This window comes from Polyodon spathula, chromosome 2 (genome assembly GCF_017654505.1).
Source record: "Polyodon spathula isolate WHYD16114869_AA chromosome 2, ASM1765450v1, whole genome shotgun sequence".
Taxonomy (NCBI): Eukaryota; Metazoa; Chordata; class Actinopteri; order Acipenseriformes; family Polyodontidae; genus Polyodon; species Polyodon spathula.
The window spans coordinates 29,250,684-29,267,996 of record NC_054535.1 but is presented as its reverse complement, the minus strand read 5'-3'; the positions used below and the strand labels follow the sequence as shown (position 1 = coordinate 29,267,996).

Here is a 17,313-nt window from a genome sequence, read left to right as displayed (position 1 = left end):
AGGGAGAAGAGGGTGGAGGTGGAGGTGCAGAGTCTACAGAAAGTTGGGAGGAGTCAATAGGAGGGATGAGAGAGAGATCAGTGGTGGCAAGGACAGAGGGGGAGAGAGAGCAGAGGTTACAGTGGGAAGTGACAGTGGGGGTAGGTGGAGTAGAGAGAGGGGAGAGAGAAAAAGAGATAAAATAGTGATCAGAGAGGTCCAGAGGGGTGACAGATAGGGTGGAGAGGCAGCAGGCCCTGGAGAAGGTTAGGTCCAGTTGATGGCCAGCTTTCTGGGTAAGAGGGGATGGAGAGAGAAGTTAAAGGAGTGAAGGAGAGGAGGGAATCCAGCAGAGTGGGTGGGGTTGGAGAGATGGATATTGAAATCACCTAACAGGACAGCTGGGGTAGACAGAGAGGGGAGGAAGGAGAGGAGATAGTCAAGTTCATGGAGAAAGTGAATGAGAGGTCCAGGGAGATGGTACAGTACAATTAGCAAGACTTGACAGGGAGAGGTTAGTTGGACAGTGTGAAATTCAAAAGGTGTTAACAGAGAGGGGGAGAGGCCAAAAGGCACAGAAAAGAGGAGGGAGAGAGGAGAAGACCAGTCCCACCTCCCCGTCCACTATGACGCGGTGTATGGGACAGGACATAGACAGAGGACAGGGCAGCAGGAGTTACAGTGTTATCAAGAGAAAGCCAGGTTTTAGTGAGAGCATGAAAATCGAGAGATGTGGGAGGCAAAGGCAGAGATTAAATCAGTTTTATCAGAAGAAGAATGGCAGTCCTAGAGGGTACCAGAGAGTGTGCGGGAGGGAAGAGAGTGGGAGAGAGGCAGAAGGATGAGGTTAGAGGAGTTAGGGGAGCAGGAACGGAGAAAGGACTAAGGACAGCAGTGAGAATAACGGATCTGAGACAGTCATAGCAGGACAGGTGAAACAGAGAGGCACAATAGTAGTGGGAGGGTACAGATCTGTCTATTAGTTTGCGTCTTCCAGAGCGCTGCTAGGTTGAGATTTTCTCCAACAGCCTGTCCTCGCACCCTCACTTTACAGGGGAATTGAATAACAGCTGCTGAACTGTGCTTAGACAATATTTATCAATACAAGTCAATGCAATTTCAATGCATTTCAATGGGATCACACAACTATAAAAGCTGTGTAGAAAACAATTAAATTGGAAAGTAACCTATATTCAATTTAACCACACTCACCTGGTACTAAGCACAACAGTGGGTCACCCAATTAAAACACCATCTTAATAATGTTGCTTAAATATAGCTAATGTTAAGAGTTAAAGTGAGGCCTCTAGCAGTCAATGGGAGACATTTGGAAAAGCAAAAGGTCCTCGCTTTACCTGTCCTCGCTTGGACTGCCACAGCTCAGTCTGTTCTTGGACTTGTGGCCCTTAGACTGCCACAGCTCAGACTGCCCTTGGACGTGTGCCCCTTCGAGTGGCTGGCGCTTATAATGGCTGGCATTCTAAGACACTGATTGCCAATTTATACTATCCTATAGGCATGAAGCTGTATACTTAACATTAAATTTGCATCAACTTCACAATTCAACACACCCCCAACACAGTTTGGATCACTTAAAAAATTAAATTAAGTGCAGGCTGCTTACCTAAGCAAGCAATGATTCTAACAAACAAGCTACAGCCCACTTACCTATTTCAACACGGATTCAAACAGCAACATGAATTCCAGCCAGAGAAAGAAGAAGTTTTTTTAGATTATGCCCTTCAAAACTAAATAATTGCATGGTTATAGTTCTCAATATATGTGCAGGACAAAGCAGAACTGAGACACACACACACCCTAGTTAGAGGACAATAGAAAGCTAATCGCTGTTTACTTTACACTTTATTAATTGTACCTGGCAACGTTCTCTGTCTTCTGCTTCATCATCAAGGGCCCGGGTCATTACAGTATTTTTATAACTGTCACTCAGCAGTTCCAGGGTATTAGATCAGGCCTTCCAAACAAAACTAGTTTGACACCCCTGCTGTAGAAGAAGCTGGGTTTAATGTATAGTCTACTCTTTAGCATAGCAGTGCACTAACTACTCAACATTAACGATCTTCTGTTTTTAAATAGTTACGTAGTTAAGTATTTAATGTAAGGAGTAAGGCTGCCATGTTTACATTTTTTTTTTTTTATGTAAACGTGTAAAGTACCTGCAGCAAACAGAATGGCAACAGTTAAACTAAGGGCAGGCCTTGTCAAGAAATACTGGTACAGTAAATAAAATAATACAATTTATACAGTATGACTATTCATTTTTCAAAATATTAGGCATTATCTCGCATTTACTACAGTACTATGCAGTACACAATTTTTACAAGATAGAAAAAAAAAGCCTACAAAAGGAAAAAGTATTTGCACATATGTAATTCTGTGGCCGAATAGAGCGTCCATGAAACTGCCCAGCTGTGGGTTAAGTTTTACTTTTACCGGTATCACAAATTCAGGTAAATCGACATGTCGGACACACTAATATATATATATTATATATATATATATATATATATATATATATATATATATATATATATATATATATTGCCGCGATAACGTATTTTTAATTATTAGCGATCCATTCGGAGGTTAATGGGTCACTTGAAACATCAACGCTTAATTGAACTTCGCCTAGCATATTCCTATACCGTCTCCTGTTTCACAGAGAGGTAATGATACTTTTGCAAAAAGTTTACTTTATTAATCAGAAATGTTAATATTACCACTATATTTGCTATGTGCTAATCACAACAAAGTTCCTCTTTTAAACACATTCTGAAAAAGATTAACACATTGCTGCAAACCTCCGCCACACGAAAAATGAAATGTTATGGCATCTACAGTATGTACTGCAGTGTACGTATTGTAAACTAGTATCACCCGCATTCTTTGCAATGTTAGTGAACAAAGCATTTTTAAGTACTAATATGATAAGTAGTGTGCGCTGTGTATGTCTTCAGGGCAGGGTTTAGCTCAGTTGGCTCAGTGTCACACACAGATGTGACTCTTTACCCTGCACACCAACACCGTGACGGCTAAAATCCAGCCTAAAAAAATACTCAGATTACACTCTGAAGGAAGCAGTGCGCGACAAGAGATGAAATATATATATATTAGGGTTTAAGTACATACGTTATTCCGAATGTCACAAACTTCCAGAAAAAACTGGATTCTTCAGCTTTCCAGTCAGCAGCGCTTGACTGCCGCTTCAGCAGAGCAAGCACTTTGAACGGACCGAAGAGGGACAGAGGAGACGATCTTGTTTTTTGAACAGGAAAACGCCAAGGTTTGCAACGATAATTTCTTACTGGGTTGCTGAGAGTGCGTAACAGCACACCCTCGTGAATGTGTAGTTTCCGCTTCAGGTTTGGAAAGACAACAGTAAGTTAAAATACGAGGTATTTTATCACTGTAAAAATTCTAACGGTGATAAACAGTTTGCTTTACTAGTTTGCTAAGACTGAAAGTGAAAAAGTTACCCACCTGACGGCGAAACTGACTTTTATGGAGGCACACTTCAGAGGACCAGAGCTGATCCAGAGACAAAATGCAGAAATGGTAAATATTTAATCTATATGTATTATCTCTAGTCCCTATTGCCATTTCGATGATTCCAAGAATCCTGTCTGTCAAACTTTCTGAAAAGTTTCTAAAGGCGAGCATGGCGTGTTGTGTTACTGTCTGTCCTACAGAGTGAGGTAAAGCAAAATAAATACCAAAAAACTATGTCATGGCTAACTTATTTAAAAGCGTGGTAATAATTTACACAGTGCTAATGGTTCGAGATTAGAAAGAAATTATTATTATTATTATTATTATTATTATTATTATTATTATTATTATTATTAGTAGTAGTAGTAGTAGTAGTAGTAGTAGTAGCCGTAGTCGTAGTAGTAGTATTGCATTTAAAAGTTTAATACTATTTACAAGAAAGTGTGAGTCCATATATATTCACGAGTATATTACATTTAAATAATCAACTATGTCTGTTCAATTTTATGATATGTTACAGTTTTGCGGTGCTTGTTACATGTGTGACTACTGTTGAATGTACATTTGAAGCACACATTGTATATCCCTTTTTGCAATATGTTTCCCTTTACCGCTTTCAGCTGATATGCATGTAATAGCTAGTTTTTCATTTTCATTAAAGGTGCTATAAAACAGCTGGTATTAATATCGGTAATCGTGGAACAGGAAGATGTTATATGTTTTGCTTATCATTTTACTGTCTTGTTTGAGTGACCAAAGCCACATGTTGAACTGTCAAATTCAGGTAACTTCAGGAATGCTCTAGTTTGAAACACATTATGGCACACAATTCCCTCTTGCAATGGACACCCCATTGACTCATCTAATGGTTTGACAACTTGGTTACCTGATGGACTAACGGTTATTCTAATGCTACTTGTTTTTTCTGGGTAGGGCTATGTCTGTCCTAGATTAAAAAAAAAAGTGTTCTAAACATTTCATGTTTTACACCATTTACCTCAAGACCACAGTGTTTAAACAGAAAAAAAAAACCTTAAACTAAAATGGTTGTAACTAGGAAAATCTGTGAGGCCTTATAAGTAAGATGAACGATGCTTTATTATTTTTTAAAGGCAAACTAATATTGTTGCCATTCTATTTGTCATTTGGCAGAAGTATTAGTACATTAGAAAGGAGGGGCCTAAAACAGTAACTATAACAAGTCATACAAATCATGGTTTTATAGATTTTTTATATTTTCAAAGGAATTACAAGAATGATTTATATTCAATGAATCTTTGTTTAAAGGCTAGCTTTAATTATGTCGGGGTTATAGCAGACATTAAAACGTAAAAAACAGAAAAGGGTGTTGTTAAAAGAGAGACATTTTGTTCCCAGCCACAGTGATGTGTTGACATATTTCACGTCACATGTAAGTAAATTAATGTTTTGAAATGGTTACAAAAAGTACTGTTCTTTTCATCATTTTCATTTATAAATATGAAATAATATTAAGAATGTGTGAAAGTAGAATACATTTATTTAGCATCAAACAATCTTTAATGTGGTTGCTTGCAAAGTGTACTCAGTGTAAAACTATTTTTACTATTTTAAGAAGATGTATGTGTCTTAAAGCTACATTTATAATGGTAAAAAGGCCATCAAACTAAGACTTTTCATGAGGAACTAATTCATTTTCTTTCAGTATTTTTTAAATCAACATTGTTACATAACCAAGTAAATTAAACATGAAACAAACTGGATTGCCTCTATTAAAAATTGTGTTTCTTTAATCAGACATATACTGTGTTAATTGAACACATGACTTGAGTACATTCCGTTTTTCTACTGCTCTTCAGCTGTTGCTACAGAACTAGAAATGAAAAGTGTGTTGTTAAGGCCTGATGGAGTTAAGCTATGATGCTTTCAGAAAAAAAAAAAGAAGAAAAAAGATCACAGCTCACTCCATTAAAGCCTGTGTTCTTCAGTTTGACTGTTCTAGTCAGAGTTTATGAGTTCAGTGCTTTACATAATATTTTGTCCAAATCTCTGTTCCTGTCAGGTATGTTTCATGGTTGTGCAAGTGCTGCAGTCAAGAATGCCAATTTGCATTCCAGCAGTGTCATTTGATTACTTTTATCTGCTCAGCTTCTAGACTGGCCCAGACCTCGCATTTCATCTTGCCATGTCACAATTTAATGCTGTGTCGTCTTTATATAAATCAGCCCAGATTTAGACAAGGGCGGAGGGGAATAAAGCACTTTCATGTTGCAGCCGCAGTCCCTTGCTAACTTGTCAGCAGCAGGATATGAACCACTAGGGTCCAGAAGAGTGAAAAAAGAGAGGATGGTTAGGCAGTTAAATAAGCCTGTGGACAGATACTGTGTGACGTCCCATGAGGGATAGACTTAATGAGTGAACAGTTCTTCACTCTCTGACCCCTATGTTGTCCCCACAGTTTTCTCATTTGATCTTTCCTAGCAAATTGATCTTTTTGAGTATTTTTTTTACCTTCCAAGTTAGTCCTTATGGGAGCCAAATTAGCAGAGCAACTTAAGTTGGATAATACAGCTGTTCAAAAAGAAATTGGACTCTAGCGTTTTTTTCTTTTAAAAAAAAAAAAACATTCTAGAAACTATAAAAGCACAAGCACTTTCTTTGATTTGCTGTAAATCTATTTTGTGTGGAAGGTTTTGCTGAGTTTTTTTAGGTTGGCAAGGGCAGTGGTACAGTACATTAGTTAGGATTTGTTCAGTATATTTATAATCATTATTTTGTAGGGTCAATCTGTTAGTCAAACAGACAGAAGTTTTCTGTATTTGTCAGTGTTATTTTAAACAATGATTATGCCCTTGCTGTGATGAGAATATAATTTTTTTGTTACCAGTGTTTGACAAATACCAACAATTGTTTACTTTTTCCATATACAAAATGTAACAAATGCAGTCTCATATGCCTTCTGACAAGTTTTGTAAATGGATTTGAGTTAAATTAGCCTTACAAGTTGTTTCATACATGCCCAAGTTTTATTTTTCATAATGATCAATTAAAGTTATCCAGTTTCTTTCATGCCTATAATACAGGTGCCAAACTTAAAGTAGCAGTGATCCTTTGGGGAGTATTTGTCATTTATTTATTTATTTATTTATTTATTTATTTATGCATTTATTTATTATTTCTTGATAACTCTGTTTCTCAAGGGCCATGGGCTACACCAGGTTTTATATGTTATCACTTGAATAATGAACACTCGGACCTGGATAAAAGTTTAATTGGTTCATTTAAGTAATTGAGGGTGTGATTGGAACAAATCCCTGGAGTAGAATGGCCCATGCTGTGGTCTCCTGATTAAAGTAGTGGTGGATGTTGATACTGTTACCCCTTGATTCTGTATTAAGCTTTTAAATCATCATTTTTAACACAATGGAAAGAGATGTGCAACAGAGTATGTCTACACGTTTTAGGACAGCCTTACTTAGATCAGACACAGTCTAGAAAATACAGGCCCTGTTGTTTTCTAAAAACAGTTCTGTTGCCTTAAAAATAAAATCACCTATTTGTTTATATTTTGGTGATGCTGTGCTCCAAAGATACCGTCCGAGAACACTTTCTTATGCAAGAACAGTGCGAAACTTTAAACCGATAAAGAAGAATTCTTGTCTGGCCATTTTTTTTTAAAAATCTCGCATCAGTAAGGGGCTAGTTTATGTTGATATAATTTCTTTTGCAGAGGCATATCATTTATCTGCACAGGGATCGCTGGGGCTTTTAATGAATCCTGAGTAAGCAACAGGGTTTCTTGGCAATAGCAGTACAGACTCATATTTTCATAAATAATTTTTTTTTTGTGAAACTGAAATTAAGCCTTTGAAAAGGAAACAAACTGAAGCATAAGGGATAATAATTACGCAAGAGACTGTAAAATCTTAAACAATTGAACCCAAGTCGTGATTTAATAAAAACCACAGGGGGGCATGTTTGATTTAAAACAATATACACTATCTTGACATTAATTAAACTTCTAAACAGTAAAGTTAAAAAAAAAAAAAAAAAAGAATGAATGCCCGTATTTTTTCACAATATAAAATTTGAGAATTACAATGCAATGTGTTTCACTATTTTTATAGCTTCAGAGTATTGTATTATATGATACATTTTCATACTACAGAAATGACCCTGTGAAATGTTCAATTAAGGACAGCTTGGGTTAAATGCAATACAAATTGTGTTCTTATTTTGTGTGTTTTCCATAATAAAACACTAGAGTACAGTAATTATAGACAACCTTTTTGCAGTATATTTCACTTAAAATCTTCCAGTTAATGTTGTGCTAGAACCACAACATTATCAGTAGTGTGTTACACAATGTCCTTACTAGTTAGGCAGTTAATACAAGCTGTGAGTGTTACTTTTTAACACAACAAGCCACACTAGGAGGCTGCTTTTATTCTGTTGACTTTTTCAACTGCCCAGCATGTCTGTTGTGCTTAAAAAGTAATTTCTCTCTTAAGGAAAACCTTTAGTTGGTTAAAATGAATAATGATATGATTTTCTCAAAGGGTCCAATTTAATTAGTTTTAAGCATATAGGGGAAAAAAACTAATTATTTCAATAGACAGAGTGAAGAAGAAGCAGTATTTTTTTTTACTTGTTTCATTTTAAACCTCAAATGCAGTTTTAATGCAGTAAAAATACATATTTTTTCTACACTGACTGTTTAATTGTGTTCCTGGCTTTTTTCCAGCTGAAAGGTGATTGAATTGGCACAGTCTAACATTGTAACAAGGACTAACATGTAGAATATATATTTTTGTGTACAATCCTCTAGCATTTAAATGCGGTGTAAGAAGCATAGTTCACATCTAGGCTGACAATTTAAAATGACATGATCGTGTGACACCATTAGTAACCTAAAAAATACTACTTTTTTTTTTTTAATTACGATTTGAAAAGCCAAAAGCATTTGCTAAACTGGACTTCAACGTCTGTAAAAATGACCTTGGCTATACTCACAGAGGCAAATACAAATCAATACTAAAGCACACCTTACCACAGTGACGTGTTTCTTTATTTGAACCCACTTGTTTTTCTATTCTGCAACAATGTGATGACAAAACTCATTATACTGCGGAAGGAACAATGACATCCATCCAGACGTCTTCTCAGCTGTCAGACCCAAACAGTGACATTGTATTTTCTGATTATAAAAATACTTTTATTAATTGTGATCCTGGCAAAACTGAAGCACACAGAAGCCTGTTGGTAATTATTTGTTCAAGTGGGAGGTTTTGGGTTATGTTATCAATTTTAATTTTATAGCCTGCACAATGCCTTGGGAATTTAATGTTGAGCTGATATCATTAAAAACTTTGTAAAGTAATATGTAACTCAGGCATCCTTTTTCCCTCCCCTTTATTTTCACTGTTCAGTATTGTTTTCTGCAGTGTATAACTGGCCTGTTTTACAGTGCTGTGCGGAATGTTCAGGGTAGTGTTGGTTTCAGAAATAGAAAAGCAGTTCTGTCTTGGCTTTGACTTGAAAGGCACAGTACAGGTATCTCTTTCCACAGGTCTTGTATGACTAAAACTGCCCTATTTTGAAGGAATCTGGCTGGAGAAACGCAATATACGGTACCAAACATGATTTCAAAGTTTGATTAGAAAGTTGATCCCTACGTAGCGGTTGCGTTTGAATCACAGCTTTAGATTTCTTTTTGGTTTTTCACCTCTTTCATTGTTATGACCTATTGTGACTTATTTATGTATAAGTCAGAAGCATGTATAGTCCAATCAGGAAATATTATCTTTACTTTGATTTGCTTCACTTTTCCATACTTACCCAGTCAAACACACGTGTTCAGGTACATAGAAAAACACTTTAACTGTAAGAAAAGTTTTTTATAGAAAAAAAAAAAAAAGAGTGCAAACAGAAATAGAAGTGGAATATTTAAAAAAAAAAAAAAAAAAGGAATCTGGCCCACTGTGTAACGATTTGCATTTTTTTTATTTCTTTCATGAATTCAAGCAAACATAAGGATACGTCTTAAACCTTCCACGTTTTAGAGTTTACCATTTGACTAATGTTTAAACTCAAACAGATTTAAACCATTAATACATATACATAAAGAAAACACCATATTGATCTACACTTGCAAAGTGTGTATGAATGGATTCCAAAGTATTTTAAACAATGTGACACAAAGAAAGCTTGAGGCAACTTAATAAGAGATCAGCTGCCCTGACTTTGGTATTAATCTGACTGTTAATATTGTTCTCTGAGAATTCAATCCAAATTAAATCTGACTTTGAGTGGCATGAGATTAGGTGGTTTATTTGATGGGTCTTTGTCAGGCTGTGAAAGATTTTAATATTTCCACATCAGCTGGAGATTTTGGGTGCTCTGTATTCAGTGGGAATGCCCCACTTGCCACAAACAAAAAACTGTAAAATAAATGAACTATATTAATTATGTATACGCACCCTAAATGAAGATTAGGGGTGTTTTATTTTCTTTATTTCTTCATAGTTTAAAGATTTGAGCTCTGTAGAATATTGTTATTGTTTTTGTATATATTTTTTATAAATTACTACAATATGTATTACATTTGCACAGCATTTTTATGTAAATGGGAAAATAATGGTGGTGGAAAAATAATAATCTTACACAAAAAACATACTGGGGCTGATGCGGCCGTAAAGTGGGACTTTAGCAACGACAAAAAATGTGGCGTGTGTAAATAATGGTTTTGACCCGCCGTTCTGCACCCGCTATCAAATTAACACTTTGCTATCATGAATCCTTTTAAATGATATTGATATTGTATTCATATGAAGAAAACAGCATGGAATGTGGGCAGGGATCTGGAGTACTAAGCAGGCGGAAACATTATAATGAGATGTAAGGATTATGCCTTGAACTTGGGCAATTGCTGACCCTCCAAAAATTTTGCACCTCCTATTACAAGGTGCAAACCATTGTAGAAGTGTGTAATTAAGAGCTAAATAAAACCACACACCTTCAGAGACCTGTCATTGGCCTCAGGATGGCTACTGTGGTACACTTCCTGATGTGGCAACGCTTGTCTCTTGTTGAGGACAGGCAGGAAAACCTTTGGAGAATGGTAAGAGAGAAGACACTGCCCCAGGGTCACTTTGTTTGGGATAGTAGAGGAATGCGGTGGTAAGGCATTGTCGTCTCACGCCGCAAGTCATCCTAGACCTAATAACAGAATTTCAACATTTCATCATCTGGTTGACTGTCCTCATAGTAACACCGACAGCATTGACTTTCTCCACTATAGAGGACCACGTGGCCTCTTTGGTAGCATAACTTTCCAAATAACTCAATTTCATGTGGAGTAACCTCAGCCATAAGGACTCTCAGCTCCTCCTCAGAAGACTTTTCTTTTCCGTGCACCAAGAGGACTGTTGCCCTTTTTCTGACATATTTTTTTGTTTGGTTTGATTAGATTTTTGTGCTCCACAAACCTCATACAGTGCCTACTACTTTCTGTACTCCTACTTCACCTCACCTCTGGGCTGTAAGCACAGCTGCTGAATAACCCGATTCACAGGCAGTGCTCATTATCATGATCGCAGTGCAAAATAATTGCCTGGCCGCTAGGCAATTTGGATTTGCAATTGTTTGCACTGCGCCTATCCTTATATCAGCCCCACTGTATGTAAATATAATTAACCAAATAAAGTGGACTACTGCCTAAGGTTTTGAAAAACTATTGTTTAAATGATACAGTAAGGCTGATATCTATATTTGACATACATATTTTTAACAAAAGTTAAACCCTTTCCAAATTAAAAGTTTACCGTTTGACTAACTTTTAAACTCTTAAGGAAGTAACACCAATAATATACATAAAAAAAAAAAAAAAAAATGCAGTGGTGCATGTGCTCCACATACCAAAATCAACTTAAAGCAATAAAATGCAAAACTGATTGCCCACCCCCTGCCCTTTGCTGAAAGGGATCTACCATTAGAGAAGTCTTAATGAGAAAATTAATCACTGCAAGCAGCAGACATTGCAAGTATTTGAGAGCAAGGATAAAATTGACAGGTAGTCTATAGGGAAGGGACAGTTCAGCCTGCAAAGCTGATAAAAAGAAATTGTTCAGAGGCTGCCTTTCATGTGACTTTACATTCCACCAGGGCAAAATGTACCAAAGTACACAAGACAGATTTTTTTCTTCTTTCTTGTGATGACCTTAACATTTATCAAAGAAGCCCATGCTGAAATTCTTTTCAGTATCTTTTCGTTCCTGAAAGCCAGACATGTACAGAGACACAAAAAGCCTCTGTTGTAGGGCTAGCTGTTTTAAATATTGTGACTCAGTGATGTGCTGTCCTTGCTCTGCTTGAGCCAAGGCTCTCTAGTGGGGTGTCTGTGGATTACCAAAGCCCTCCTCTTTATTGTACCTCTTGTCAGTTCTTCATATTCATTTAACCTTTCATTAGTGCCTGCACAGTTTCACTGTCTGGGAAGCCAGGAACAAAGCCTAAGGCCCACTGTCACAGTTATTGGATTCCTCACTACCAGCTTGGCAACTATAAAAAAAGAAAAAAGGGTGAACCCCATTGTCGTACCAGCAGAGTTCCCGGGGTGCGGCTCTTCTGTGCTTGTCAAGGACATGTGCCACATGTTGATAGTGCATCCCTGGATGGAGCCGTGAATAACATGGGGGCTAGGCTGGGGATGGGCGGCTACTAAAGTCGTCTTGGTGACCTGTTAGTTCCTTGCCAATCATCCTAACTTGTTAACACCTCGTCTGAGTGAGCTGTTTAAACTGAAGGTGTGTTTTATTCATATTAACACATTTTTGAACAGCTTGATCTATATCTATATCTATATCTATATATATATATATATATATATATATATATATATATATATATATATATATATATATATAGATATATAGATATATACAGTGCCTATAGAAAGTCTACACCCCCTTGAACGTTTTTCACATTTTGCTGTGTCAGTGCGTCAGAGTTTCATGCGTTTAAATGAGTATTTTTTTTCCACTTATCTACACACCATACTCCACACTGTTAAGGGAAAAAAAGGCCAGGCCAGATTTGTGGAGTGCTTGGGATATTGTTGTCACATGCAGACTTTGACCAGTCTTAGCCATAAAAGCCTGTAGCTCTTGCAAAGTTGCCATTGGCCACTTGGTAGCCTCTCTGATCAGTGTCCTTCCTGCTCGGTCATCCAGTTTGGAGGGACGGCCTGATTTAGGCAGGGTCTTGGTGGTGCCATACACCTTCCACTTCTTAATTATCATCTTGACCGTGCTCCAAGGGATATTCAAGGCCTTTGATTTTTTTTATACCCATCCCCTGATATGTACCTTTCAACAACTTTGTCCCGGAGTTCTTTTGAAAGCGCCTTGGTGCTCATGGTTGAGTCTTTGCTTTTAAATGCTCTACCCAGCAGAGGGAACCTACAGGAACTGCTGAATTTATCCTGAAATCATGTGAATCACTACCATTTAACACAGGTGGAGGCCACTTAACTTGGTGTGTGATTTTGAAGGCGATTGGTTAAACCTGAGCTAATTTAGGATTGCTATTACAAGGGGGGGTGGACACTTATCCAACCAAGCTATTTCAGTTTTTATTTTTAATTCATTTTCTACAAATTTCTTGAATATTTAAATGTATATATAGATGTTATTTAATTGAAAGCTCAGAAGTTCTTGTGTGTACTGTGGATCTATTGTTATGGCTTTAAAAACGTGTTAGCTTCAGTAACATTATCACTGGCTGTATTTTAAAACGGTACTGTAATTGTAATTAAAAATAACAAAAAAAACATCCCAGCACAATGCTATTAAGATGATTTTAAAGCCTTGGTTATCACTGTTTTAAATACTTATTGTCAGTCAGCCACTAAGGATATGATAATCCTCAAGTGCAATAGTTTGTCTTACCTTTTATTAGTATTGTCACCAGTATCAGAATACGAATAGTTTTTATGTACGTGTGGACGTATGTACAGATACAATGTTTGTATATTTTATCAGTTTGAAAGTTGGTTAGGGCTTTATTTAGCACAAATGACTGGAAGTATCCGAATCTGGGGATATATGAAAGAACCTGTCTGGTTAGTCTAATTGTCCATCCTAATGTCACATTTACTTGTAGTTCATGGTGTTATATTTTTTTTTCATAGAAACTGGTACATTTCATTTTTAATTAACAGTTGTAGCGATGTACTCAACTAACATACTTGGTATGCTTAAGATGTGAGGATTCTCTGAACGTGTGTTAATGCACAGGATTCTCTGAACGTGTGTTAATGCACAGGATTCTCTGAACGTGTGTTAATGCACAGGATTCTTGAATTACGGGGTCCTCAGCACCTGGAATAGGAAAGTTGTGTTCCATGAATTTAAATTACCACATCAAATCCTGTGTAGGAAAGTTTTTTATTTAAATTATATATATATATATATAATATATATATAATATCTATATAGATATAGATATAATATACTATATATGTTCAAATTATTAGTGTTAAAAAGTGTTACACACGTTTTTTAATCTTCCCCTTAGGAGAGAGAAAGAAAAGCAATGTTTGGCTTATCCATTTCTTCGAGTTCCTGAATTCTCTTATTTGGATGGCAAACATAGTAAATATAACTGGATCTTCTATTTTAGTATCAACTGCATTTTCTAAAGCAGTGCTTTAGTCTTGAACCACCTTATAAAGGACCTTTTCTAATTGGGGCTACATAGAACACAAATAAATAGACCGCTTTGCATTCTGTGTTTGCACCGAAAATGGTTGTGCAAACAATAATATGGTAGTACCCAACTATTCTTTAAACTATGTAAATTAGGGCATTGAATGAGAAAAGTGTCCCAACTGTACTACCAATACCAATTCCTGCAGCATTGGAAAGCCATTCATTTGAATTAATGACCTGGCCCAACCATGCTAATCATCTATATGTGTATAATTATATGTATCTAATTGTATGTTCTGTATTAACTGTATTCACCAAATATTGGGTGGAGAGTTGTGCATTATACGTTAGAGAAATACCATCTAACCTGAATCTTGGACCTCTTTAAATGACCCTTTCACCCTTGTGAAATCTAATTGTTTCAGGAAGGAGACGTGTTTTCCCTAAGTGTTCTGATTTTCCTTTTCTTCATGTTAACATATGTCTTTATTTATTGCTGTCTATGTAATTACTTTTGTAGTTCTTTTGATTGACTGTTTTTGCTTTAACTACACAGTCCCAATAGGAACTGGCTATCTAGGTAGGTCTCACATTTTCGTAAATATGGACTTTGCATTTGCTTTAAAATACAGCCCACAGTGTTTGTTAACATTTTCCTTTCTTTGTTTGCAAATTTGAAAACTTTACCCCATTGACTTGAAATATGAAGACATTACAGGGGAAAAACATATCGCACCTCTCATTAGCCTCATAATATTCTCTGAAGCCCCACATAGTTTTCCTGATTTCATTTTCACTTTCAGGTGAAGCGAATTTATCCTGCCACAAGACCACAAGGTTGATGGAAGTACTATTTGTTTTAGTAAGTGTTTTTTTTTTTCTTCTTTCAGATAAAAATTGTACTAATGGTGATTTGGAGTAAATAGAGTAGCTTTGAGAATTTAGCCCATAAAGTGTTGTAGGCTTTACAAGACTTAATTAAAATACAGTCTGAGTTACACTATGTAACACAATTTTTGTTCCTGGGTAGTAAATGTTATTTCCTAATTGCTTATGCCTCCAAAGTATAGAAAATGGCTATTATTCCCCACAAACTTTGCTTTTGTGACCAGGACAGTGATATTTCAAAATATCACTATTTCCAATGGGAAAACGGGCAACTTTGTGTCTTTTCGTTCACATAAAGTCAGAAAAAAACAACGTATGAATCGAGATTTACGATTATACTGTAACTTTACAATATAATCGTAAATCTCGAAAAACTACTCACTTCTAAATCTTTTGTAGTCATTTTTGTATTACTTCAGTACAAATACATGTTAATTTGGATTCATATGTTGTTTTTTTCTGACTTTATGTGAACAAAAAGACACAAAGTTGCCCGTTTTCCCATTGGAAATAGTGATATTTTGAAATATCACTGTCCTGGTCACAAAAGCAAAGTTTGTGGGGAATAATAGCCATTTTCTATACTTTTGAGGCATAAGCAATTAGGAAATAACACTTACTACCCAGGAACCAAAAAAAAAAAAAAAATGTTACACAGTGTTATCATTGCCCATTTAACAGGAAAATATCCTCTGAATTCACCAATTCATACCCTTTATCCTATATCCTATACACACTCAAACTGTTTGTTGTGAATATCCGAGCATTTGGCCAGTTCTGAAGAATACAGTATAAGAACAATAATGGGCATTCCCATTGTGTTAATGTTTTTGGGGCCATAGCTTATAAGACAAAAAATGACATATGTCTTTGATCAGCAATGTGTGACAAAAATCACTTTATCTGTGCCACCCTGCCCCTCACACTGCAGTCCGTGAGCCTACACTGAGGATTAGCAAGCTTTGGGAAAAATAATACAAAACATACAGACTGAAACTTATATAATTAGTCTGATTAAAGGACGTTATATCTTTATATGAACAGTTTACTTAGAGCCCTTGCACTATAAATAGTACTCCGATTTGTCTCTTAAACTGCATATTTACTATTTTAGGCTGCCAATTACTTAATATCTTACAAATCCCTTATCCAAGCATAACCTTTGCATTTCTCCTGCCAGGTATAAGTTCTTGCTTTAAACTTACATTTATGGCATTGGGTGTCATCTTTGATCCTAGCATGATCGTCAAGTTTGTATAAGTATGTTATACAATGTTTAATTAATGTTTTATGTATTCAGAATGCTACATTTATATCAATAACTGTTTTCTCTATCAGCCTTCCTTGATAATGTGACATTGTAATATTGCGTTAGTCTTTAGTCTTTTGCCATATCTTTTGCCAACATATGTAAGTCTAATATAATATGGACATCTTATATTTTTTTTTTTTTTGTTTGTGTTTTTTTTTATTTTTTTATTAAGACTTCAAATGCACTAGCCAACATCTAAAACTAAAATACTTTAATTGTAAACTTTTAAATGTGGTTTGGGTGGGTGGGAGCTAGGGCTCCTCCCCTGTTAAGTCCCGCCAAAATATCAATGAATCTCCTGATTTAAACCCTGGGTTGCACCCTTATTTTTCGTTTTGCTTTTTTCATTTTCCTCCATCCTCACTTCCTCCTCCACTATGCTGCTCCACCTCTTCAACTTTCTCCCTCTGGGGGCAAGTGAAGCTCTCTTCAACCTTAGAGGCCCAGCCGAGCTGGCCTCGTCCTCCACCAGGAAGGTTCTCCGCGAGCCAGAGGGGACGCCCATCCTATCCTTTGTTTTCCCGTTCTCTCACTCTAGGTTCCCCTTAGGGGGAGTATCAGTTGCTTCTCAGCCTCAGAGGCTGATTGGTTTGGTCTTACCTCCGTGAGGACGGCTCTCTGCGAGCCAAGGGGAAATCCTGTCCTCTTTCATAAGCACATCGTTCCAATTTCAATAACCAAGGTTTTACTCCACGCAGCCCTACCTCCTGTTCTGTGAATGACCTTCAAAACACTTGCAGTGGAAAATACTAACCAACACCAGAACAACATCCACCACAATGACTTATTTATTTTAACCCACTCGTATTATTTGTATTAGTTTTACCCCGATTATCATCTGAAAGCTGTTCCTTTCTGGTTATCCCTGCTTTCAGGCATGGTCAAGCTATTTCCAATCAATTCCATGTAATTACATTTCACAGACTTATAGAACTC

General features: G+C 36.5%; 1 protein-coding gene across 4 annotated transcripts in view; it reads left to right on the top strand.

Annotated features, from left to right (window-relative positions):
- Positions 1-3,020: 3,020 nt before the first annotated feature.
- Positions 3,021-17,313, top strand: part of LOC121295031 (zinc finger protein basonuclin-2-like) — a 309,188-nt gene continuing 294,895 nt past the window's right edge. Inside the window, exons 1-2 of one of the 4 annotated variants that reach the window (XM_041219326.1) lie at positions 3,024-3,555; positions 14,981-15,039. In XM_041219326.1, coding sequence (XP_041075260.1) covers positions 15,019-15,039 — 21 coding nt within the window. In that variant the 5' untranslated portion in view covers positions 3,024-3,555; positions 14,981-15,018. Of the gene's footprint in view, positions 3,556-14,980; positions 15,040-17,313 lie in introns of all 4 variants that reach the window. The other 3 variants (XM_041219342.1, XM_041219351.1, XM_041219318.1) reach the window with 3 other exon arrangements.